Raw genomic sequence first — 25,373 nt, 5'->3', positions numbered from 1 at the left:
CTGGGCTCCTGGCTTCAACCTGGCTCAGTCCCAATTGTGATTCACATTGGAGAGCGAATCAGTGGGTAGATCTCTCATCGTCTTCAAAAAAGATGGGGAAAAAAGTTTTTGGAAAAATAAAAAGATAAGTATTTGGGGACAAAAAAAAAATCCCCCACCCTCTGCAGATTTATTTATTGAAAGGCAGACAGTGAGAGGGGGAGCTCTTCCATCTGTTGGCTCAGTCCCCAGATGGCTACAGCAGCTGAAGTTGAGCCAGTCTGAAGCCAGGAGCCAGGAACTCCCATCTGGGTTTCATCCATGGGTGGGCTGGGGCCCAAGTATGTGGGCCATCTTCCGCTCCTTGGATTGGAAGTGGAGCAGCTGGTACTTGAACTGGCATTCTGACACATGATGCAGGTGGCCCGACCAGTAGCTTAACCTGCTGTGTCACGATGTCTGCTTGCAAAACAGTTGTGAAACCCATGCATCGTGTTCCTGTGCATTTCCCAGGAGCTTTTCATCTTTGCTTAATTTTATTGATTGGAGAGGCAGAGACAAAACACAGAGAGCTCTCACCTTGAACAGCTAGGACTGGGTCAAAGCTGAAGCTGGGAGCTGGGAACTCCATCCAGGCTTCCCACATGAGTGGCAGGGCCTCACTTGAGCCGTTACTGCTGTCTCAAAGGGTCTGCACTGGTGGGGAGCTGGAGTCAAGAGCCAAACCCTGACCCTCTGATATGGTATGTGGGGGTCTCAACCAGCATCTTAACTTAAGTAAAGATGCCTGCCCCCACTCCTAGGAACTTTCTGAAGTCTTTGTATTCATGGATTTTGCGTGTGCCAAAATCCCATCTCCCACAAATCTTTTGAAGAACTCTTACAGTACAATTGATTGGGCTGCATAGTAGCAAGTGTAACTGCAATCATGCTATGTGCTTGCCATGCCCCATTAGCCGGCCCAGCGCCTTGCCTGTGACGCTGCCCTGGTCTCCTTGAGTGTGGCTGGGGAGGCCTTTCTCCAGAGACTGTTGCTCCGGTACCTTCTTAGGGAGCTCAGTGTCTAATTCCAGGTGCTGTGGCACCTCAGGTGGGTGGCTTCTTTGTTAAACCAGAGGTCAGTTTCCAGCAAGTTCTGCAGATGCAGCACCTCTGGGCCTGAGTCAGGGTCACAGCTCTTTTCAGGAGGTTGGGAGCTCAGCTCTGACAGGGAGAGGGGCCACTGCTCATGGACTTGAGAGTGGCCCCAATTATAACAGTGATGGTGATGCATTATGGAGCAGTATTCCTATTCAAATTCCCGGGAGCTTCCAGTCCTGGCTGCATCCCAAAGACACACAAATGGCCTCCCTGCTGCCCTTTGCCCACCTTGTTCACATGGGGCAGTGGTTGTAAGTACGGATGGCAGAGCCAGAGCCCACATCCAGCACTGGCCAGTGGGGAGTCACTTGTTCTCTCCAGGCCTGGATTCCCCACCCTGCCCTCCCCGTTTGTAAGATGGGAGTTGGCAGGGTCAGCAGCGTGACATACTGAGTAAAGCAGCTGCCCAAGATGCCAGCATACCACATGGGCGGCAGTGGGAGAACTGGCTGTTCCACTTCCAATCCAGCTCCCTGCTAACACATCTGGGAACGTAGCAGAAGATGGGTAACCAGGATAAAGCTCCTAGATTTGGCCTAGCCCAGAGCTGGACGTTGCTGCCATTGGAGGAGCGAACCAGCAGATGGAAGATTCATCCGTCTCTGCCTCTAACAATGTGGAGATGGCATAGCCCATTTGCGCTGCTTTCTAGACTGCTAGAACACATTTTGACCTGGGAAATCTGCAAACAGAAACCCAGCACTGGCCCTGGCATCATTTCTTTCTTTTTTTTTAAACCTGTTTATCTTTATTGGGATAGCACATTTACAGAGCAGAGACAAAGAGAAAGATCTTCTGTCTGCTGGTTCACTCCACCAAATGACTGCAATGGGTGGAGCCGAGTCCATCTGATGCCAGGAGCCTCTTTTGGGTCTCCCATGGGTGCAGGGTCCCAAAGCTTTAAGCCTCTACTGTTTTTGCAGGCCATAAGCAGGGAGCTGGATTGGAGTGGAGCAGCCAGGACATGAACCAGCACACATATGGGATGCTGGCACTTGCAGGTGCAGGATTTTTGAACAATCGTATCAGCCTACAACAGCACCCATGGGTCAGGGATACAGGCACAGTTTTAACTGTATCCTTTGCTCTGGGGACTCACAGAAATTGCTGGTGTTTGAATAGCAACTCCCAGCATTAGAACTTAGAAAGAAGCACTTTAAAAGCACTTCTTTTAAAGAAGTCAAGATGCCACATGGGACACTGCATCCCACACTGGAGTGCTTGGGTTTTAGCCTTGGCACACCCTGGCACATAGGTAGCAGGTGATGACTTAAGTAGTTGGGTCCCTGTCACTCAACTGGAAACCCCCATTTTCTGTTTCCAGTTCTTAGCTTGGGCTTGCCCCAGCCCTAAACGTGGGGGAGTGGGCTAGCACAGGGGTGATTTGTCTGCCTTTTACAAAATTAAAAATAGGGGCTGGTGTGATGGTGCCACAGGCTAATCATCTGTCCTGTGGGGCTGCCAGGGTCCCATATAGGAGCTGGTTTGTGTCTTGGCTGCTCCACTTCCGATCCCACCCTGTGTGTGGCCTGAGAAAGCAGCAGAGGATGGCCGAAAGCCTTGGGCCCCTGCACCCACACGAGAGACCCAGAAGTGGCTCCTGGTTACAGACTGGTTCAGCTCTGACTATTATAGCCATTTGCAGAGTGAACCAGCAGATGGAAGATCTTCTCAATTTTCCCGTCTGTAAAATTTACCTTTCAAATAAAAAAAATTAAAGTCTATATGCCCTTGTCAGGCTTTGCATGTGGCAGCGGCCCCAGGGAGCCCAGCTGAGCAGGTCCTGTGAACACTGTTGGATCCGAGGCACGGGGGCCAGCAAGGGCCAGGTAGGAATCTCCTCCTTGCTCCTGGGGCTGTCTGCACCTGCCGGAAGAATGGCTGTACGGTGAGCAAGGCACAGTGTGACCTGGCATAAAGCCGATATCCCAGGAGCTTTCTCTCCTCCACCTTTTTGTATCAGTCTGCTTACTGCTGTTCTAACAGGATGCCTGAGCCCAGGCCACTGTGTAAAGGAAAGATGTTTATTTGGCCCATGGTAGTGGAGGTCCAGAGGCATGGTGCCAGCAGGCTCTGCACGGTGCTAGCCATGCCCAGGGGGTGTGGAGCAAGCAGGACAAGGACAGCAGCAGCCAGCCACTGCCCTGCTCTCTCCTCCCTGGCCCAGGGCTAGATCGCATCAGGATCTCTGGCCCGCTTTTCTTCTACCCTCAGCCAGTTGCCGGGAATGCCTCCTCACCCACATCCCGTCAGGTCCAGGCACCCTCCTGGTGCCCACCAGCCTTGTAGCCACATGCACCCGCAAGACTCTGACTCACACAGTCCCTTAAAGGTCCACCTTACAGAAGCCTCAGGCCCACGCACCAGCGTCCCATCATGGTCCCGGCACCTTTTATTAAGCTCTGCCCTGGGATTAAGGCTCCAGGCACATTGGGGAGCCGGACAGTTCACAGTGGTGGCTATCACCAGGGATGGGGAGGTGTGCCCAGCTCCCTGTTTGTGTCCCAGACCTCACACAAGCCTACTGTCCTGGGAGCTGCCGTGTTTCCCAGTGGAGCTTGGCTTCATAGGGCACCACCTAGGGCTGTTAACCTGGGCCTGTGGGTACAGAACCCAGGGCAGTGTGCAGCTGTACCAACCACAAGTGTGCAGGGTAAGGCCAGCACTCATGAGTGGCCTGGGTGCAGCGTCCCCCTCCATAGCTGCAGCACTGAGTCCCGGCGAGCGGTGTAGGGTAAATGCTTGATGCGGAACCAGTGTCTGGGGACCACGTTCCCACTGGGAGTGTATAGCTGCTCCCCGCGCCGGCCCAGGAGGCTGCGCAGGGCCAGGTTACCCGATAGGATCTTGTCATAGAATTCCACCCCACCGCGGGCGTAGGCGGATGACAGGGAGGCGGTGCGGCGGTCCAACCAGCCTTCCAGGGCATGAGTGAGAGAGTCCGCTGAGAAAGCATAGACCACGAAGCCGGCCACAGCGGCCACCAAGTTGAAGGCAGCTCGAAGATTCAGGGGCCCTCCGTAGAGCCCTAGGGCGTGTTTGGCTCCCACACTCAGGGCCCAGGTTCCCGCCAGGCAAGCAGGGGCAGGCACAGCCTGCAGGGCAGCCGAGCTGCTCTCCAAGTACATCACCTCCCGGGCCAAGGCGAACTTGCGAGCGTCGTGAGACAGGGTCAGAGCATCCCTCAGCCGGGCCCCCGCCGGGCTCTGCCAGTCCACTCTGTGCCCGTGGACCACCACAGGATGGTCAGGGTCGGTCACTGGGACCCCCAGGAAACTGGCCGGGATTCCCAGCACAGCCCCGGCAGGAAGTCTCGGGGAGCCAGCGCTGACGGGCTGGAAGGTGAAGGCGGTGAAGGGCTTGTAGCGATGTCCTGACGGGACACCCAGGTCATGCAATACTTCCTGGAGGAGGTTCTGCAGCTCGGGCGAGAGCGGAGCCGGCTGATCCCCAGGCCAGTACTGGTAGAGCCAGCGGACCACCGGGTCTGGGAAGAGGTGGTAGGAGACTTGAGCCCCAAATAGGCCCGTGCAGGCTCCCAGCAGGAGGCCCATCCTGTGTCGCTGGACAAAGGCGGCGGCTCGCCACAAGGGGCCAGCCATCTGGGTGGCTGCGGACCACCTAGCAGAAAAAAAAAATCAGCGGACGCTGCTGCCCCCAGACTCAACCTCTCTCCTCCTGGGCCCCACGCGTCCTCAGGGAAGCAGGCAGCATAGGAACAGGTCGGATCCCAGCCCACCTCGACCTGGCAGGTGCCCCTGTGCCCCACAGGCTACGCAGGAGCCGGTGGCCGGCTGTGATGAGCGAATGAACGAATGAACAACCGAGTGAATGAATGAACATGTATGTGCCTGACTACAGCGGCAGACAGCTGAACTCGGACTCAGTCCTAAGCACCAAGGACCCAAGGCGAGGCCCTAGGAGCTGCGATTTTAAAGGAAACCCCAGTTGCTACTGTATACTTGCCCCGGGTCCGACAGTTCCGAGAGCACAGTCACCGCCCCGTAACCCACGGGGGCCCGTGATGAGGAAGAAAGGCTGTGTTCCGGCCATGGCGGTAACGTCCGGCCCCCGCCCCCAGGACCGCGGGCCTCAAGGAGCGGGGCAGCCGGGCAAGGCTTCTGTCCTGGGCTGCCTAGGCTCCCCGCGACGTCCCCGGCCTGCTCTAAGGACGCCCGCCATGCAGCCTGCTCACCCGCTCTTCCGCCGCAGTCCAGGACGCCGCCACACGTGGGCACGAAGGGCAGGCCGCAAAGCACGCCGGCCGGGCCCTGGGGGCGGAGACGTCGGGGGCGGGCCCTAAGGGGGCGGGGCCAGGCCCAAGCTCCTCCAACGAGCGCGCAGCGGCAGCACGGGCGCGTAGAGCGCGGCCAAGCCGGAGCAGAGCGCGGCCAGCAGCAGGCAGCCGCCGCCCGCCGCCAACCGCCGCCCGCACGCCCCTGCGCCAGGCACTCCCGCAGCTGGCGGTGCAGGTCCGCCATCTTCCTGCTCTCGGCGGCGGGCGGCGGTTGGCCGGGCGAGGCGGAAGGGGTGGGCCTCCTAACGGCCATCCCGCCCCTGCCGTCCTCGCGTCGGGGGTGGGGACGCTGCTGGCGGTCGGGCCGCTGCCCCGTCCCGGAGGGAGGTGCTGCTGAGGAGCCAGTGTGCGTCCTCAGCTTAGGTGCTGCTGACAGCACCCTTGTGGCCTAGGAAAGCAGGCGGGGACGGCCCAAAGCTTTGGAACCCTGCACCCGTGTGGGAGACCCGGAAAGAGCTCCAGGCTCCTGGCTCAGAACTGGCTTTTGCGGCTGTTTGGGGAGTGAATCAGCAGATGGAAGATTCAAAATCAATGCCTTTGAAGAGAAGGAAAAGGACTTTGTGCCACACCTTGGAGCACCGGGTTTGATTCCCAGCGCCGTCTCCTGACTCCTCTCTGCAGACTCGAGGGCATCACCAGGGGATAGCTCAAGCAATCGGAGACGTGATGTGGCACCTGCTGGGTTAAGCCCTGGCCCAGCCCCCCTGCCGCAGGCCTTTGGGGGACTAAACTGGCAGGGTGCAACCTGTTTGCCCTCCCTCTCTCCTTCGTCAGATAATGTTGAAAAATAAGATTTCTGTATAGTCCAGTGGGTCCTTGCTGAGTAACCCACAGAATTAAAAGTGAGGTCCCCAGGAGGTATCTGCAGCCCCATGTCTGTAGTGGCACTGTTGATAGCAGCCCATGACCCCTGATGGGAATGTCACCAGGCGGGGAGTGCAACTAATGTGGCCAGTCTTGAGAAGGACAGAGGTGGTGACACATGCTGCGACATGGACCTGCTCACCCAAGGTGCCTGGAATAGTCAGCTTCATGGGAAACGCAAGAATGGACACAGGTGAACTAACGGAAGTGACGCCACCTCATGCAGCCCTGAAAGGGGACCGGAAGGTGCCACTGCAGAGGCCGAAGTTCCAGGAAAAATAACCGACTTGAGGGAACTGTTGGCAACAGGGCGGGGCTTGAGGGCCTGATTTGGGCTTCACTTTTTTTTTTTTTTTTTATGCTGTTTTCATAGTTGATCAGCAGTCATGATTCCTTCACTGGGGGTATGGACCATGCGGAGAGTCCAGCATCTTATTGTCCAGATAAATTCAACAGTTTCATTGGGAGACCATCCCTGGCCTGAAAGTAGAGCTGGCAGGATATCATCCCCTTCAATGAAAAGCCACAACACAACTTCAACAACGGGAAGAAACATGGAAATTTACAACATCATGAAGTTAATTACCATGATGTTGAGTGACCAATATGTTAGAAAATGCAAGTTCTTAGCCACATCCTATAACTACTTGCTTGGCATCTCAATTTTAGTATATATACAACCGGCTGCTATAAACCTTTTTTTTTTTTCTCTCAAGCTGACATGTTTTTGAGTTTAACCTAAATCAGAGTGGCACAGGAACAGTGGAAGCATCAACATTAACATCCATCATATATAACAGCTGAGTACAAACTTAACATCAAAGTTTCTATGCAGTTACATCTTGTTTAGCATTAACAGTCATAAACTGATGAAGTGTTTTGAGGAGAATCTTAAGCCACAATTTAAACCTTGCAGTATATACTGAGTAAGCACAGTTTTACAGAACTTTGCATTTTTACAATTGAAGAATAGGGAAGTTTGAGGCAAGTGAGCAAGGAAATCCCCAACAACCTAGTGAGTGAGGAATAATTTAACTCTACATCCTACCTAGTAAAGTCCAGGAGAAACAAATAGGGAGCCTGAACAGTAAGTACAGGCTGAATGATTATAGGCTGGTTGGCTTTTTCCCTGGCTGTTCCAGACTTCCTATATCAGTGTCTCTGTCTGAAAAGCCAAAAGGGAAGCCTGATCAGTAAGGTACAAGCTGAGTGATAATCAACTAGCTGACCTAGTTGGTACCAACTCTAACTGGACTGATTTTGAGGCTCACAAGCAACCCTGATGGTCGGTGTAAGAGAGGGCAGAGAGCCAAGGCTGGAACTAAATAAGGACCAGAGAAAACTCCTCTCCTGAGTCCAGAAGGAAATTTACAATCCTTTTATCTCTGAGTGCCATTCGGGGCTCCTGGTTATAGTTCTGATGTCCCTAGACCCTATGAGAGGGTTTGGGGCTGCTACCATCCTGTGTGGGAAATCCAACAGGAAATGACTCAGAGTTCTCAGCCTCCGGGGGCATTCCTGTTCCCTATGATCTCCTAGGCAGGCAGAATTGGTTCTCGGTGTCCACACTGACAATCCTTGACGAAGTATCCATTGCTTCTGTGGCGAAAGCACTTGGTAGGCCTCCTAGAGTCTCCCGGACTAGGATACAGACCTCCTGTTATCCTCCTGTTCCACCCTGAGATGCCCTCCTGCTCTGTACACACAACCTCCTTTTAAGAGGGTGTCAAGGTTGTTCTTGGATCCCACCACAAATGTCTATGGTTTTTCTAATGTCTAAGGCTATTAATAAAACAATTTATGACTGCTTCTGACCCAGCTGTGGACTGGCCAGGCACACAGATAGCCTAGGGCGGCAGCAGGGCCTTGCAGGCCACAGCATATTCTTTGAACCTGACCTTAGCTTTCTGGGGTCCCATGGGCAGGGGTCTCCTGTGATGTGGGATTTTCCCTGCTCTTCCGCTTGGGGCAGCTCTTCCTGCAGAAGGGCTCTGTCTGCTTAAGGGGAGCTGGGTGGCCGTACTGGTCAGACCTGCCTTCCCTCCATGGCTAGGGTAAATGACTTCCTGCGGCTGTGGTGGCTGCACCCGCACCCTGGGCAGATGGGCAACAGGTGTGTTTGGCTCACAGCCCTGAGACGGGCAAGTCCAAGATCGGGGGAGGGGTTGCCTCTGGGAAGGTCTCTGCCTCAATGTGTGACCAAGGGTGGCACTGGCTGGCAGAAGAGGTGGGGCCAGGAGCCCCCGCGTGCCTTCCCCGGTGCTGCCTGGGGCCTAGGTTTTTGGCACACACCTCTCTCACACATGTGCCCCCCCATGGCCTCTGTTACCCAGGTCTCCCAGGCTGCAGTGTAGTGGGTCAGTTGGTGCCCACCTCACCTTTGTAAAACAGAATTCTGGTCACATCTGATGCTAGCATCCTCCAGCGCCTCCCCAAGACTCCTGAAGATTCAGTTCCAACTGTGCCTCTCTACCCATCCGCACCCCATATTTCAGGCCCCCCTCAAAGCCCCTCCCACTCCCCCTCCTGCCACACCCGTACCCCACACAACCTCTCCTTCTAAGTCCCTTCTTGTGACTCACACAAGCTTGGTGATGCCTTAAACTGCTGGTAGCAGCAAAGCTCAAGAAGATTCCTTGTTTCATTATTTTACTTTTAGTTTATTATTACTTTTTAAAGATTTATTCTATTGGAAAGGCAGATTTTACAGAGACAGGAAAGATCTTCCATCTGCTCATTCACTTCCCATGTTACATTTTTTTTTTAAAGACTTATTTTATTTTCATTACAAAGTCAGACATAGTGAGAGGAGGAGAGATAGAGAGGAAGTGGAGCTGCCGGGATTAGAACCAGCGGCCATATGGGATCAAGGCGAGGACCTTAGCCACTAGGCCACGCCGCCAAGCCCCCATGCTACATTTTAAAAAGCTGCTGGGGGTCCGGCATGGTGGCCTAGCAGCTAAGGTCCTCGCCTTGAACATGCACCAGAATCCCATATGGGTGCTGGTTCTGGTCCCGGCAGCTCCACTTCCCATCCAGCTCCCTGCTTGCAGCCTGGGAAAGCAGTAGAGGGCGCCCAAAAGCCTTGGGACCCTGCACCCGCGTGGGAGACCCAAAAGAGGTTCCTGGTTCCAGGCTTTGGATCAACACAGCACCGGTTGTTGTGGTCACTTGGGGAGTGAATCATCAGGCAGACGTTCTTCCTCTGTCTCTCCTCCTCTCTATATATCTGACTTTGTAATAAAAATAAATAAATCTTAAAAAAAAAAGCTGCTGGTCCAGCATTACACCTGGTGCCAGTTCTAATTCTGGCTGCTCCACTTCCCATCCAACTGCCAACTGAGTGTGCTGTGTTGGTGGTATAGTGCCTTCCAACTGCCAACTGAAGGACCTGGGAAAGCAGTGGAAAATGGTCTGACTGGCCAGATGACCATAACAGCAGGGGGCTGGTTCAGGCTGCAATCAGGAGCATCTCCCCCACACACTTGGGGATGTCCCACACAGGTGTAGGGGGGAGTCTGGTTTATCAGCAGGGAGCTGGATGGGAGGTGGAGCAGCCCGACTGTCTCTGCCCCTCCGACAAAACAAGAACTTTAGAAACAACGCAAACTTTAGAGGTGGGACCAAACGAAGCAGCTGCAGGGCCGGAGAACCACATGACAGAGTAAGGGTTTGCTGCAGCTCCCTGCTGTTCAGGCTGGTGGGAGCTGGCACAGCCAAGCACAGCGTGCGTCGCCCGACTTGGCGGTTTCCTTCAGAGCCTTTTCCCTCCGTGGCCACAGCGGGGCGCTGCTGGCTGTGGGCGTTAATCAGTGAAGCGTGTCACGGCCACACTGCCACCTGCCCCTGTCCCAAGGCTGTCTCCGCAGGTGTCTGCCTCCTGAGTACTGTGCCAGGGAAGCAGGGCACTTGGGGGCAGACACTGCGCCCACAGCGCATGGACTGCGGGTGGGGCTTGCTGTGTCCACAGGTGGCCTGGCTGGCCAAGACCATCTGAGCAGGGGCAGGGAATGTCTCTGGCTTCCCAAGGCAGAGGCCCCCAACCCCTCCCCAGCATGGGCCAGGTAGGCTGCTAAGGTACTTTGGAAAATTCCTGGGGCAAAAAGGAATTAAAGGATCCGTTCATTTGGGGTTCAAAACCTTTTGGCATCCCTGTGGTCTTTGCATCACAAGCATTTTTTCCAGTAACCTTTTAAAGCCACCACATACCCATGCATGTCAGAGCTTGGTAATGTACCGATAGTTGACTTATGAGAAAAGTTTTTCTTTATTAAAGATTTTCTAGAAATACACATATTTTAACGGAAAGTAAAGAGCTACAGAGAGAGGGAGCGAGTTCTTTTCTGTGTGTTGGATCACTTTCCCAAATGACCAGAGCTGGGTCAGTGCAAACCACGAGCTTCTTTCCAGGTCTCCCATGTGGGTGCTGGGTCCTAAATACTTGGGCCATCCTCTGCTGCTTTTGCAGGTTGTAAGCAGGGAGCTGGATCATAAGTGGAGCAGCCTGGACATGAACCAGTGTTCATATGGGATGTTGGCATTTGTAGGTGGAAGATTAGCCCATTGAAACACCATGCCAGCTCCAATACAGTTTTGAAGTGTCTGCGAGCCTGTGTGTTTCTAGAACAGTTCGCGGTGGCAAGTTCAGTGCATGTGTGTGTGGTCACGGTGATGAATTCTGTTTTTCTCAGTACTGTTGCTGGGCTCTCTCCTGGCGTGCCTTCTCTTAGCTCTACAACTTCCTCAGCACTCAGTGCTGCCAGGTCTATGAAACCTCGAAGTTCCCTTCACCTAGCCGAAACAAGCAGATACACTGTTTTCTCCTTTGCAACATTATTTAAAGTTTTTTTTTAATCTGGTCTGTAGTTGTGGCTTAGTGAATAACCACTCTACCTGTATTGCCTGCATCCAGTATGGGTACTGATTTGAGTCCTGGCTGCTCCACTCCCCATCCAGGTCTGCTCATGGCCTGGGAAAGCAGCAGAAGATGGATCAAGTCCTGGGCCCCTGCACCTATGTGAGAGAACCGGAAGAAGCTCCTGGCTTGGGATCAGCTCAGCTCCAGCTGTTGCAGCCGTTTGGGCAAGTGGACAAGCGGATAGGCAATCCCTAGCGCGCTCTCTCTCTGTCTCTGTCTCTGTCTCTCTCTCTCTCTCTCTCTCTGTAACTCTGACTTTCAAAATATCTACCTACATACAAAGTAATATGGACTTCTCTTATGCTGAGTTTACGGATTTCATCGGATGCCCAGATCATTTCCAAGTAAAAGCATATGGGAACACTGGCCACTACGAAAAAGTATAATTTTGTGTTCTTTTGCATTTTGATTTGCTTTGCTATGGGGCTATCTGCCTTTGGCTTTGAAATGAGCGTGCTGGTCTGGCTCATGTTGAGGGGTGCACACGTCTGGCACGTGGTGACAGAAGTCCTGCATCATGTCACTGTGAGCTTTGTGTGTCTGCACCAGCCTGTTGGAGTGTGACAGCCACAGGCTGGCTGCCACCCCCAGTTAGCTCTCTGGGCCAGCGGCAATGGCATCCATTAAAACGATTGTTGCACGTCAGCCATTTGCCCTTCTGACTTGCACCTGCCTGAATCCCACGTCAAAATCCCAGGGTTTGGGGCCCTGTGCAGTACTCTAGTGGCTAAAGTCCTTGCCTTGCAGGTGCCGGGATCCCATATGGATGCCAGTTCTTTTTTTTTTTTTTTTTTTTTTAAGATTTATTTATTTTTATTACAAAGTCAGATATACAGAGAGGAGGAGAGAGAGAGAGGAAGATCTTCTGTCCGATGATTCACTCCCCAAGTGAGCCGCAATGGCCGGTGCTGCGCCGATCCAAAGCCGGGAATCAGGAACCTCTTCCGGGTCTCCCACATGGGTACAGGGTCCCAAAGCATTGGGCCGTCCTCGACTGCTTTCCCAGGCCACAAGCAGGGAGCTGGGTGGGAGCTGCCGGGATTAGAACCAGCGTCCATATGGGATCCTGGCGCGTTCAAGGCGAGGACTTTAGCCGCTAGGCCACGTCGCCTGGCACATGGATGCCAGTTCTAATCCTGGCTGCTCCACTTCCCATATATATATATAAAATATGGGATTCTGGTGCATGTTCAAGGCGAGGACTTTAGCTGCTAGGCAACTACGCTGGGCCCAGTAAATACCTTTTGAGGATAAGATACATTTAACCCCTATAATCCCTGGCTTGGTTTATGCCTTCTTTTAACATTCTCAGAACATGTACTGTTGCCTAGGGTTGGACAAAACCATCGTTGCAAAGCTGATCCCGTTAGAAAGTGTGGACAATGGAACACTGCAGGAAGGCCGAGTGCCTTCCAATGTCCATCCATGTGGGGTAAAGCTAGCTTTACAGTGTGGCCAGGTTGAGAAGTGGCCTGGGAGAAACCTGTGAGACGCATCCCAGTGGGAAGTCGGGGACGTTCTCCCGGGACCTGAGTTAGTTCTCTGGAGTGCCAAAAGCCTTTCCCCTAACCCTGGCTTCCTGGTTGCTTGACCTCTTGCTGTTACCCCAGTGACACAGGCACCGCCCCCAGACCTGACCTGATGGCAGCACCCCATCCTTGACCCTCCCAAGCTGTGAGCTGCACAAAATTTTTCTTAATAAAGTGACCCAACCTCGAGTATTTCATTATAGTAACTGGAAAAAGTACAAGAAAAATTGGAAATTTAAACCATCGGCAAGTGGGGACTGTCTGCATTTTCAGTAGAATCAGCTTTGGGGAAATCAAGCCGAGTGTGTTTTGTTCTTTAAACAAAGTTCTTTTGGTCTCAACCAAGCAGCTTGTTTTCTGGCGGTGACTGCTGATATTTATCATAGTAGAAAGAAGAAAGGTTCACAGGATTTTTAAAAACTTGTTTATTTACATTTTCATTTGAAAGGCAAGAGAGATCTTCTGAGCCAGGAGCTCCTTCTGAGTCTCTCAGGTGGATGCAAAAGCCCAAGCACACCAAGATGAACAGGTGCTCCTGTCATCCCCTCACTCACCTGCAGGGTGCAGATGTCATCTTGAGGTCAGTGGGTCTCTGTCCCCAACGTGGGTCCTGTGTGGTGGTACGGAGTCTCTCTGGGGGACAGTGAAGCCACAGGCGACGAGCCTGCGGCTCCAACCGAGGGGATGTAGCCAATTTTGAATAGAGGGTGGAAGGTTGAATGCCTAAAGAGGCAGTTGACAATAATGGCTTTGTTAATCAAGAGGAACTGGAGGAGCAAAATGGCAGAGCAATCAGAAATATCATAGAGAATGGCCCAGAGCCTTGGGACCCTACACCTGTGGGAGACCCAAAGGAGACTCCTGGCTGTTAGCTTTGGATCCACTCAGCCCTAGCCAATGCAACCATTTGGGGAGTGAACCAGGAAATGGAAGATCTTTCTGTCTGTCTCTCCTCCTCTCTGTATATCCGCCTTTCCAATTAAAAAAAAAAATAAACCTTTTTAAAAAAATTGCAAGCTCTAAATCATTACAGTTGGGTGACGCACGCCCATGCACCTGGCTCTGTGCAGAAATGCATGGCCAACTTTTCCCTGCAGTTTCTGAGAATTTCCTGGTGTCCTGGAGATTTTATAGCAGTAGATAATAAATGGATTAATTTGAAACCATGTAGGTACCACTGAGATGGTCCTCCTTGGGAGCAACCGTCACTGGCCACGAAGCCCCTGGGCAGCAGGGTGCAGCCAAGTCAAGTGGGCACCCAGGCTTTCTTGGCCCCCAGGGGGCTGTAGGGCTCGGTAAGGGGATCCTGCCTGCTGTGGGCTTCAGGAAACGCTTGTTCCAGTGGTTCCATCCGCTGTGGGGGCTCTGAGCCACAGCTCCCTTTGTTCTGTGGGCCTTGCTCCCTCAGGGAGGCCCGCCTTTCCTGCTCCCTTCCCCTCCCAGCCCCTGGCTTCCTCAGTCCTGACCTGACCCCAAGCTGCCTCCAGCCTCTCCCTGCCGATCTGGCCATCCAGCCCAGCCTCATGCCCAGGGAGAAGTGAGGCTGGAGTGCTGGCTGGCTCGCTTGGCGGTGACTGTTGCCCAGTCCCTTGCCAGAGTGCGGCTGTGCCAAGTGGGCGGGGCAGCCGCTTTGGAGTTCCCGGAGGAGTTGCTGGGAAGGAGGTGTCCGAGGAGGCGGGACAGCACCTCTGCCACTGAGGTATGGAAGCTGTGTTGGGCATGGGGACCTGCCCTGTCCCTGTGCCCTCTGTGAGCTCATGCTGGTGTGGTTGATGTCCTCTTGGCCAAGGGCATCTGGGGGCATCAGGCCCACCCCGCCTCAGCTGAGCACTGGTCATTCTCCCCAGAGCTGGTGTGTTGGGGGCAAATGTGGACACCCAGAGCCTGCAGCCAGTGCTTACCCTGAACAGGGGCAGTAGACATGCCAAGAGGAGGGGCTTGGTTGGGAAAGCAGCAAACCAAACCTCAGTCTGAACAGGAAATAGGCTTGAGGCTGGGAGGGTTGGTCTTGGGGGCTGGGGCGGGTGCTTCTTGTTGGAGAACCAAAGAGGTGACAGTGTGAGGTGGACAAACCCACTCCTGTCTTTGGGGTGCTCCTGGACCCTGTGGTATGAATGTGTATGCCACAAATCTGACACTGATCAAGTACCCCAAAGCACAGTACATTTCCCCTTGCAAGGCCAAGGCTATGCAGGCTGCGCTGGAGATGCTGGGGCCCAGCTGTTACCCCACCCCTGACGGTGTTCTTAAAAAGAAAAGAGGGGCTCTGAGTTTGTTGCCACAGGTTAAGTTGCCCACTGCAGTGTTGGCATCCCCTGTGGGCACCTATTTGAGTCCCAGATGCTCCACTTCTGATCCAGCTCCCTGCTAATGTCACTGGGAAAGCAACAGAGGATGGCTCAAATTCTTGGGACCCTTCCATTCATGTGGGGTGACTTGGATGGAGTTCCTGGCTCCTGGCTCCTGGCTGTGACCTGACCTAGATATTTGAGGGAGTAAACCAGCAGATAGAAGCTGTGTTTCTCTGTTACTCTACCTTTTAGTACTTAAAATAGATCTTTAAAAATAGATACATGGAAGAGCTGGTGCAGTGGCTCAGCACGCTAATCCTCTACCTTGCAATACTTGCATCCCATACGGGTGCCAGTTCCTGTCCCAGCCACTCACGATCCAACTGTGCCTGGGAAAGCAGCAGAGAATGGCTCGAGTCCTTGGGCCCCTGCACCCATATGGGAGACTTGGAAGAAGCTCTTAGCTTCTTGCTTCAGATCGGTTCAGCTCTGCTCATGGCAGCCATTTGGGGAGTGGACCAGTGAATGGAAGACCTCTATCTCCACCTCCTCTTTGTAACTCTACTTTTCAAATGAAAATGAAATAAATCCTTAAAAAATAGACTCAAAAAGGAACTGATGAATGGATTAGTGTATTAAAGAAGAGAGAGAGAGGGCCCGGCGGCGTGGTCTAGCGGCTAAAGTCCTCGCCTTGAATGCGCCCTGGGATCCCATATGGGCACTGGTTCTAATCCCAGCAGCTCCACTTCCCATCCAGCTCCCTGCTTGTGGCCTGGGAAGCAGTCGAGGAAGGTCCAATGCTTTGGGACCCTGCACCCACGTGGGAGACCTGGAAGAGGTTCCTGGTTCCCGGCATCGGATCGGCGCGCACCGGCCCGTTGCGGCTCACTTGGGGAGTGAATCATCGGACGGAAGATCTTCCTCTCTCTGTCCTCCTCTCTGTATATCTGACTTTGTAATCAAATAAATAAATCTTAAAAAAAAAAAGAAGAGAGAGAGACAGTGGGAGAGAGCTGCCATTCACTGGCTTAAAAAAAGGTGGGGCTGGGTCACAGCTGGAGCCGGGAGTGGGAACTCAAATCCAGCCACAATGTACTGGCAGGAATCCAGTCCCTGAGGCATTACGGCTGCTTTTCAGGGTCCGTATGAGGGAACGTGAAGTCAGAAGTCACAGCCAGGTGTCAGGTCCAGGCTCTGTGTTACGGGATACAGGTGCCAATAGCCATACCAACCGCTAGGTCAAAAGCAGCCCCACCCTGGGCTCTGAGTGTGGCCTGGACTGAGAAGGACATCTGGGTCGCCTGTGGTGTGTTGTGCATGTGCTGGAAGAATGAGCAGGTCAGCATCTCACCGACTTGCTCCCCTGGGCTCTGTGGCCCCTGAGAGGCCACTTTGTGCTGGACTGATGGCATGTGTAATTACAGGACTGAGAGTCGCCGACAGGTGACGAAACTTCAACCACTGGAAGAGATACGCTTATTTGGGAACAAAACTTTTTGAAACCCATGCATAGTTTTTTCATGATGGGCATTTCATCCACTTTTTGAGGGCTGTTCATATGCATAGATGTTAGCATTTCTTTTTTTAATATTTATTTCTTTTTATTTGAAAGGTAGAATTACAGAGAGAGAAGGGGAGACATAGAGAGGGAGATCTTCCACGTGGCCACTCACCAAATGGCCACAACAGCCAGGGTTGTGCCAGGCTGAAGCCAGGAGCCTGGCACTCCATCAAGGTCTCCCACATGGGCTCAGGGCTCCAAGCAGCTGAGCCATCTCTGCTGCTCTCTCAGGTGCATTATCAGGGAGCTGGCTCAGAAGCAGCTCTCACAAGGGATGCTTTACAGGCAGAGACTTAGCTTGCTCCACAACAAACCCATACCCGCCATCAGCATTTGGAAGCACCCCTGCACTCCAGGGCTCTTTTTCCTGCAGAAGGAGAAATCAACTCTCAGGGCAGCACATAGGGTCAGCAAGAGGGGGTGAAGGGCTCAATGTCAGCTGGAGGGGGTCAAGGTCAGTCGCAGAAGGTGAGGGGGGTCCCCACATACCCCTACCCTGGTGACCCCCACCCCCGGTGTCTACGCAGGTGATGTACCCTGGAACGGGGCCCTGGGGAGCAAGGGAGGAGGGAAGGGGACCATGTGGTGTCCAGCGGGTGTCCCAAGGCTGTGGGTGCCAGAGACCGGGCTGTCCCCAACCCTGGTCTTGCTCCAGCTGGGGGAGCTTGGCCAGGAACATCCCTGCTATTCCCGGGGTTCCGTACCAGCCACCAGGGGCTCCAGTCTCCAGGAGTTGTGGGTACAGGGAGGAAAAGACCTCAGTGCAATGGCTCAGTTGGCTAATCCTCTGTCTGCAAGTGCCGGTATCCCTTGTGGCTGCTGGTTTGTGTCCCAGCTGCTCCACTTTCAATCCAGTTCCCTGTAGAAGATGTCCCGAAGCCTTGGAACCCTGTACCCATATGGGGAATCCAGATGCAGTGCCTGGCTCCTGGTTTCGGATCTACTCAGTTCCAGCTGTTGCAGCCACTTGGGGAGTGAGCTGGGGCGGAGATGGACGCTCTTTGTCTCTCTGTGTAAATCTGCCTTTCAAAAAAGAAAAAAAAAGTCAGTGGCAGGCTCTGGCTAGAAAGGCTGCCAGGGCAAGTATGCATCACGTGGGCCCTCTGGGGAGGCCCCTGACCATGTCCTACTGGGTTGGGCCCCAGATCCAGGAAGCCCCAGCAGGCTCTGTTGAAACTGTGGGTTCTACTCCTCTTGGGATTCCTGATGGGACAGGCAGGCTCCTAGGGAAGCCAGGCTTTGCCCTCTGTCCCAGGAACCCTGGCGAGGGGCTGCAATGTGTGTGGGGAGAGGGGGCTGGTGAGGGGCATCTGCCCTGTGGCGTCCGAGGGCATTGGCCTGTCTGACTGCCTTCTGGGATGGCTGCCAGTCACTCGGCCTTGAAGAAAGCATTCAGGGTGAGATCCAAGCCTTCTTCTCTGGGTGCTTCCCTACCCTCCACCCTCCTGCCCCCAACACTGCCCCTTTGTTCCCTATGGTGCCACCAGCACATCTGCACAGACCACAGCAAGGGGGGCCCAAGAGTGCGGCTGTATAGGGCACCTCCTGCCCTCCACAGCTGACCTTGATCCCCCTCTGGCTGACCTTGACCCCCTCTGGCTAACCTTGACTGCCCTCTGGATGACCTTGACCCTCCCTCTGGCCAACTTTTACTGCCCCTCAGCTGAACTTGACCCCCCCTCCCCTGGTCTGTCCCTATTGTCCAGGCCAAACCCACACTCTTCCACGACCCCAGTCCAGGAGCTGTTGCGCCCCTCCTCCCTCTGGGCTTCTGGGCCGCTCTGGTCTCCAGCTCACCGGCTCCCCTCTGTGGCTTTGTGCCTCTAGAGCACCCTCTCATGCCTCAGGGTTCACATTGAATGTGCACCAGAGCTGGACTCCAACTTCGCCATGTCCACATCCCCATCTCCCTTCCTCCCCACCACCATCTCCCCTGCCATGCACGGAGGCCTCTTCAGTGTCCCAGCTTGGCTGCTGCCTTGAAAACAAGGACGCCTGTGTGTCACTTTGGCCACCACACCCATCCCGCCCCTAGGAACACAGCCATGCCCACTCCCACCCACCCCATCCAAAGCTTCAGCAGGTCTTGATGGTTTTGAAGGAGACCTTTCTCACCATCCCTGCTGCCTGCTGGCCTGAGGCACTACCCTCTGTTGGTGACAGCTCCTGGCCAGAAGCAAGCTCACCTCCGCATCCCTTAGGACAATCAGCCGCACAGGAGCACTGGGTCGTGGCCAAGGTGCAGCCTTCCCACTTTGTAAACTGGACCTCAGCTTCCCCAGTTCCTCCCCCTCCTCTTCCCTTCCTTGTCTTCCAGACCCTCTTTCCCATTCTGCCTCTAGGCAGCTGCATCTGCTGCACTTTCTGCCCTCACACTTTCCCTTCTTCCTTGCTCAGGTTGCGATTCATATGCCGCCCGTCTGGTTGACACCGCATCCTTCTCTTTGCTGCACGTGGCGCTGTCTCCACTATTGGACTATTGGTTTCTTGCCACCCCAGCTAAATGGGACGAGCGCCGGCTCTCTGCTGCCCCTGTGGCATAAATGCTCTTGAAGTACCAGGGACCAGGTGAATGAGTCTGGGAAGAACTCAATTCCAGCAAACCTCTGTGGCTGCTCTGCAGGGGGCTGAGCCTGCCCAACTCCAGCCTGCAGCCAGGCTGAGCCTGTTCTAAGTTGGCTTACAGCCCAGTAATTCTGGGGTGAGAGCAGCAGGAGGTACCCCCTGGGCACTCAGTAATCCTACAAAGGGAGACCTGGGAGCTGGGCATCTGCAAGGGGGTGCCCTCTAAGGAGAACGTGCCTTGGGGCCCCAACATTCCAGCAGGTACCTCACAGAAGGATGCAACCCCCGCAGGCATGCATGCACGCTCCAGCAGCCTCACGGAAGGTGTTTCCTCCCCGTGCAGGTAGAGTCATGGAGAAATCAATCCAAGTTCTACTGTAACCACCCACCCAACTGCAGAACAAACTCTCATGGGAAAGCAGCTGCCAGCTGCGGCGCGACCGACCCCAGCCACTTAGCCACACAGGTGCCTGTCCAGGCTGGCCTTCAGGGGCACGCCTTGGGTCTGCCCGGATTCCACCGTCCACAGTGACTGCTTGCCCAGTCATTTCTAAATAGTCTGTCCGCTGCCAGGCTTGAAGGCAGTGAGGATAGGGTTGCACGGCGCTATCCTACGCGGCCGAGCTGCGATCAGGATGCGCGGCGTGCACTCGGGGCTGGGCACGCGCGCTCCGCGTGGTGCTCAGGATGGGTGCCCCAGAGGGTGAGACGTCGCCCTTTCTCCGTGGAGCTGGCCCTGCTTTGGGTTTGGTTGAGTCCGGGGTGGACTCGGCGGCGGGAGCTTGTCCGGGGGACAGTCACTGGCCTCGCCCTTGGCCGCAGTTTCCCATGGGCGGAAAGGAGAGCGTGGGCTCAGGGACTCCGCGGGACGCGGGCGCTCGGGGGCTGCGCTCGGGGCGCCTCCACTCCCTTTAAAAGGAAAACTATGCGGGGAATCCGGGAGGTGGTGAGCGCAGCCCGGGAGGCCCTGCCCGGCCCCGCGCCCGCCCTCCCGGGCCTCCCCCGCCCGCACGTCCGCCCCCGCCCCGCGCCCTGGCCCTCGGCCCTCGCCCCGCTCGCGGCCGGGTGGAGCCGCTCTTGGCCTTTTTTGGGCGTCTCCCTGCTCGGCTCCCGGGACGCGCTGGCGGCTGCGGCGGAGGAGCGAGCCGGGAGGAGACCCCGGCCCAGCGCGCGCCTCCACCATGACGGGAAGGTAACAGCGCCTCCTTTCCCGGTCCGGGAGCTGCTGGTCTCGGGTCAGCTTCCCCGCTGCACCTGACCCCGCCTTCGCCCTGGCTTTCTGACCCTTCGGACTCTCGCCCCGCCTCGGGCTGGAGCGCCCGTGCGGGCTGGGGTCCTATCCCGCCGTCTGCATATTTTCTTCCTGTCCGTTGCGGGCGGCGGCAGGTGGAGGAGCCCAGAGTGGGTTTCCCGCTTCTCCCTAACGGCGGGTTAGCTGTCCCCTCTCCCTGGGGAGGTAGGGGTGCGGGTGCCTCAGCCACCAACCCGCCTGAGCTTAGAGCCGCCCCCGCCCGGTGGTCCCGCCACCTCGGGAGCCCTCATAGTCCTCTAATCAACAGCTCAGGAGAGGACGCTGGAGTTGGGCCCCAGCACAGGGCTGGGTCAGGGACACAGAACAGCCTGGCCAGGCGCCAGTATCCGTTTGACAGTGGAGCGAGCCGCTGTCCTGAAGCGTTAAGTGGTTCTTTCTAACAGCGACTGGGTACAAGTGTTGGTTGGGAGGGATCCCTTGGCAGCAGCCTGTGTCCTGGGGGCGTCTCTTTGGCAAGGAACCTGGAGCATTCAGGGCAGGGTGGTGGTTCCAAGTCTCACGGAGACAGGAAGAAGTCCCCCAGAAACCGCAAATAGCAGGTGTCCTGCCGCCTAGGCCACATAGCAGTCCCCCATTTCCCAGCTTCTGGAGACCCATCAGCTCCCCTGACTTGGGATACCCCCAACCCTGAGGTACTGACCCCCTGCCCAAGGGTCTTCTGCAGCCTCAGGAGAGGGGAGGGGAGGGGACCCTGGGGGACAGCCATAGGCCTGGGGTAGGGGAAGGAGAGGGGAGCGAGAGGTGGTGATTTTGAGCACAGGAAAGGTCCCACCTAAGGCCCAGCCACCTGCTGCAGCCAGGTCAGCGGGCGCTGCGGTCCCAGGCAGCTCTGCTCCTGGGCCAGGGGTCCCTCCTTGGAGACGGAGATGGAGGTGGCCAGCTCAGCCACCAAGAGCCAGAGAGAGAACCGGGGAAGGCAGGAGGGGCACCAGGCCCAGGAGGGCAGAGGGAGAGGCTCTGGTCCTGGGAGGAGCTGGGCGCTTTCACCCCCTGCTGCTGCCAGGGTTGCCCAGCAGGGCAGTGAGGAGCGTTTCTCCAGCCCCTCCGCTTCCTCCTCAGTCTCAGGCAGCTGCTGCTGCGGTCTGCACCCTCCTTTGAAGTCTGTGGCCGCACCAGCTGTCAGCCCCATCCCTGACACCTGCCCCTGCACATGGCCCAACAGTGAGTGGAACTAGACATCCGAGCTGGCCTTTGCAAAGGGTGGAGGTCTTTCTGTCCCAGTAGCGGCACCTGTGCCCAATCATGACTGTGTCATAGGTGCCCCACCCCCATCATCCCTCCTGTCCCCTACCCCCTCCCTGCCTCTCCACAGCCCAAGCATGGTCAGCACTCTCCTTGCCAGCTCTCAAGCCCGTAGGGGCGTGGCCTGGAGTGGCACGGGTGGGCCTACAATTGATCGTGGTGTCCCAGGTGCTGAGTGGAGACAGAGCTGTGATCAGGAGACAGGGGCAGGAAACTGGGCTGGGCCCCAGCAAGGAGGGAGGCACCCCTGGGTGGCGGCGGGGGTGGGGTGGGTGGAGTGCAGGGGGCTGGGAGGTGGAGTTGGCTGCAGAGAGGGATGTTAGCCTGCAGCCTGCGCGTGGAGGCTGATGTAGGACTGCCTGGCTTGAGGTGGGATGGGAAGGGTGGGAGTATGCTGTGGCTGCTGAGGCAGGCTGCGCAAGGGGAAGAGAGAGAAAACCCCTGGTTCTTTGACTGCTGGGTCACACTGATAAGACCTAGGGGCTTACTGGGCTCCTGGCATGGGAGACTAGGATGTGGGACAGTGTGGAACTGGCATCGACTTGCCATCTGGGCAGGGCCAGCTCCTGCCTGGGAGCACAGCACAGGGCATTGCTGCTTTTTTTGTTTGTTTATTTTAAGAATATTAAAAATACATATTTATTTGGTCTGGTGCTGTGGCATAGTGGGTGAAGCCTCTGATTTCAGTGTTGGCATCTCATATCGGTGCCAGTTTGAGTCCTAGCTGTTCCACTTCTGATCCATCTCTCTGCTTGTGGTCTGGGAAAGCAGCAGAGGATGGTTCAAGTTCTTGGACCTCTGCACTCATGTGGGAGACCTGAAAGAAGCTCCTGGCTCCTGGCTTCAGATCAGCTCAGCTCCAGCCATTGCAGCCATTTGAGGAGTGAATAGCAGATGGGTGATCTTTCTTTGTTTCTCTTCTTTTCTCTGTGAATTTGCTGTTCCAATACAAATTTTAAATATTTTAAGCTATTTATTTATCTGGAAGGGAGAGTTTCAGAGAAAGGAACACACACACACACACACACATACACACACATACACTTTTCACCCACTGTGTTACTCCCTGGATAGCTGCAATGGCCCGGGCTGGTGTTTGTATGGGATACTGGCCTCGCAGACCTCACTGAGGCAAATGCTGGGCCCTCAGATGTCTCTCTCTCTTTTAAGATTTATTTTATTTTTATTGGCAAGTCAGATGTACACAGAGGAGGAGAGACAGAGAGAGAAAAATCTTTCCATCCCCAAGTGAGCGCAACGGCTGGTGCTGTGCCAATCCAAAGCCAGGAGCCAGGAACTTCTTCCAGGTCTCCTACATGGGTGCAGAGTCCTAAGGCTTTTCGACTGCTTTCCCAGGCCACAAGCAGGGAGCTGGATGGGATTAGACCGGCGCCCATATGGGATCCCGGCGCATTCAAGGCAAGGACTTTAGCTGCTAGGCCACGCTCTGGGCCCCAGATGTCTCTTTGAAAGAGAGATTTGGGGTGGAGTTTGACACAGCCACTAAGCCACACGGCTTGAGATGGCCTCATGCCGTATTTGAATACCCCAGGTTCAAGTCCCGGTTCTACTTCTGATCCTGGTTCCCTGTAAATACACACACTGGGGATTGGATGCCTGGTTCCTGGCTTGGACCTGGCCCTGTGCTGGCTGCTGCATGCATTTGCAGAGTAAACCAGCCAATGGAAGTCCTCTGTCTCTCCATCTCTCTCTCTCTCTCTCCCTCTCTCTCTCTCCTTCCAATAAGCTTTTACTCCACCCTTGTGACTTCATCGCATCCCAGAGGCCCTGCCTATGAGCCCAGATGGTGTGGAAGACTGTGTTCTCAACACAGTGGCCTCTGGGGGATGCACACACTGTGTGTCAGAGCGGATGGAGGCCTGCCCTGATGGCTGAGTGCTGTTGTTCTGTGGGGTGGGGTACATGTCCCTCCTGGGTGGCATGCCAGAAGACCTGGAGTTGTCCTTGGCTGCCTGGGGTGGGGCTGGACGCAGAGGCTGCCCCTGGGGAGACAGCACTGCTCCACTCCTGACTCAGGGCCCTTTAGCAAGCTGTGCATCCCTCGCTGGTACTATCCACTTCCCCAGTTGTCAAATCCACCTTAACAGTTTGACTCTTTATTTGAAAGGCAAAGACCTTCCATCTGCCAGTTCCTCCCCACACTCCCCTACATGCCCATAACCGCAGGAAAGTCTGGAGCAGGCTGGAGCAAAGCCAGGAACCTGGAATTCTGTCTGGGTCTCCCAACTGGGTGGCAGGGACCCAAGTACTTTACAAAACTTTCCACTGCCTCCCAGGTATATCAGTGGGGAGTTGGAGTGGAAATTGAGGTGGGACTCACTCTGGTCACTTCCACACAGGCCGCAGGCATACCAAGCAGTGGCTTAACACGCTGGGCCACCTTTGTGTACTTCCCATAAATGGAACTGCACGTTATTCGAATTATTCACCCACTCTCCCCCTCCTTTTTTTTGTTTTGCTTTCTTTTTGTTTACCATAATGTTTTCAAGCTTCATCTTTATGGGACTGAGAGCGCGTACTTTATTCCTTTTTTGGCTAATAGGCCACTGTGTGGCTGTGCCACATTTTGTTACTGGACATTTGACTTGTTTCCACTTTTTGACTGCTGTTTGAATAACCCTGCCATGCAAAATCCTCACACATGCTTTTGCTTCAATGCATATTTTTTGCTTTGTGTGTGTGTGTGTGTGTGCCTAAGACTGTCATTGCTGAGTCATGTGGCAAATCTATGCTAAACTCCAAAGAACTGTCAAACTATGTTTCCAGTAATTTCATGATTTCACACTTTATTGACACAATTTTACAACAGGTGTGAATGACGATTTCAACTTAGCATCTTTGCTAATACATCTTGTCTGGTTTAGTTTTGGGAAATGATGTTCCATGTGGGTGGGTTTTTTTCTTTTTGAATTATTTATTTGTGAGAGAGAAGAGAGAAACAGTGTCATCTGTTGGCTCATTCCTCAAATTCCCTAAAGGCCGGCACTGGGTCAGGCCAAAGTAAGTAGCAGCGAACTCCACCCAAGTCTCCCGTTTCTGGAGCCTCACCTGCTGCCCCCCAGGCTCGTACCAGCAGGAAGTTGGAATCAGGCTGGAGTTGGGAGGTGAGCCAGGTGCCCTCCTGCGGGATGTGGGTGTCTTGGTCTGCCTTGTAGCCACTGAGCCAGATGCCTGCATTGGCATCGGGTTCTCTGTTTCCATTTTGCTCATGGCTAAAGATACCGAGCGTCTTTGCATTGTGAGTTTCTTGATCACTGGCATATCTTCTTGGGAGACGTGTCTACTCAAACTCTTTGTCCACTTAAAAATTGTGTTGTCTTTTCATTGTTGAATATTATAAGTTCTTGACGCTTTTGAATGTGAGACATCAGGGAGATGATTTGCAAGCATATGTCTCCTATCCTCCATAATGTCCTCTGATGCACAGAGTGTTAGAAATTTTCCTCAGGATAGATTTATTTGTTACTTGAAAACAGTATTACAGAGAAAGGAGAGAGAAATTTTCCATTTGGCTCATTCCCTAAATGGCCACAACAGCCAGAGCTGAGCCCATCTAAAGCCAGGAGCCAGGAGCTCGAACCAGGTCTCCCACGAGGGTGCAGGTGCGTTGGTAGGGAGCTAGGATTGGAAGAGTAGCAGCCAGAACTCAAAGCA

The 25,373-nt window shown here is 54.6% G+C and overlaps 2 protein-coding genes across 4 annotated transcripts in view; one reads left to right on the top strand and one right to left on the bottom strand.

Moving 5' to 3' along the window:
* Positions 1–3,710: 3,710 nt before the first annotated feature.
* Positions 3,711–5,451, bottom strand: TMEM177 (transmembrane protein 177). The gene is made up of 2 exons (XM_004589376.2): positions 5,315–5,451; positions 3,711–4,740 (listed from the first exon to the last, which is right to left on the bottom strand). The coding sequence occupies exon 2, from the start codon at positions 4,719–4,721 to the stop codon at positions 3,786–3,788; it is 936 nt and encodes a 311-aa protein (XP_004589433.2). The 5' UTR covers positions 4,722–4,740; positions 5,315–5,451; the 3' UTR covers positions 3,711–3,785.
* A 7,740-nt stretch (positions 5,452–13,191) lies between these two features.
* The window catches only part of LIMS2 (LIM zinc finger domain containing 2), a 31,443-nt gene continuing 19,261 nt past the window's right edge, over positions 13,192–25,373 (top strand). Inside the window, exon 1 of one of the 3 annotated variants that reach the window (XM_058664359.1) lies at positions 13,192–13,330. Coding sequence is in view for 1 of the 3 variants with exons in the window: in XM_004589321.2 (XP_004589378.1) it covers positions 20,326–20,336 (11 nt within the window). In the remaining 2 variants the exon portion in view is untranslated. Of the gene's footprint in view, positions 13,331–14,228; positions 14,427–20,172; positions 20,337–25,373 lie in introns of those variants that run through there. The other 2 variants (XM_058664360.1, XM_004589321.2) reach the window with 2 other exon arrangements.

Source organism: Ochotona princeps, chromosome 5 (genome assembly GCF_030435755.1).
Source record: "Ochotona princeps isolate mOchPri1 chromosome 5, mOchPri1.hap1, whole genome shotgun sequence".
NCBI lineage: Eukaryota > Metazoa > Chordata > Mammalia > Lagomorpha > Ochotonidae > Ochotona > Ochotona princeps.
This window is presented reverse-complemented; position numbering and strand designations above follow the sequence as displayed.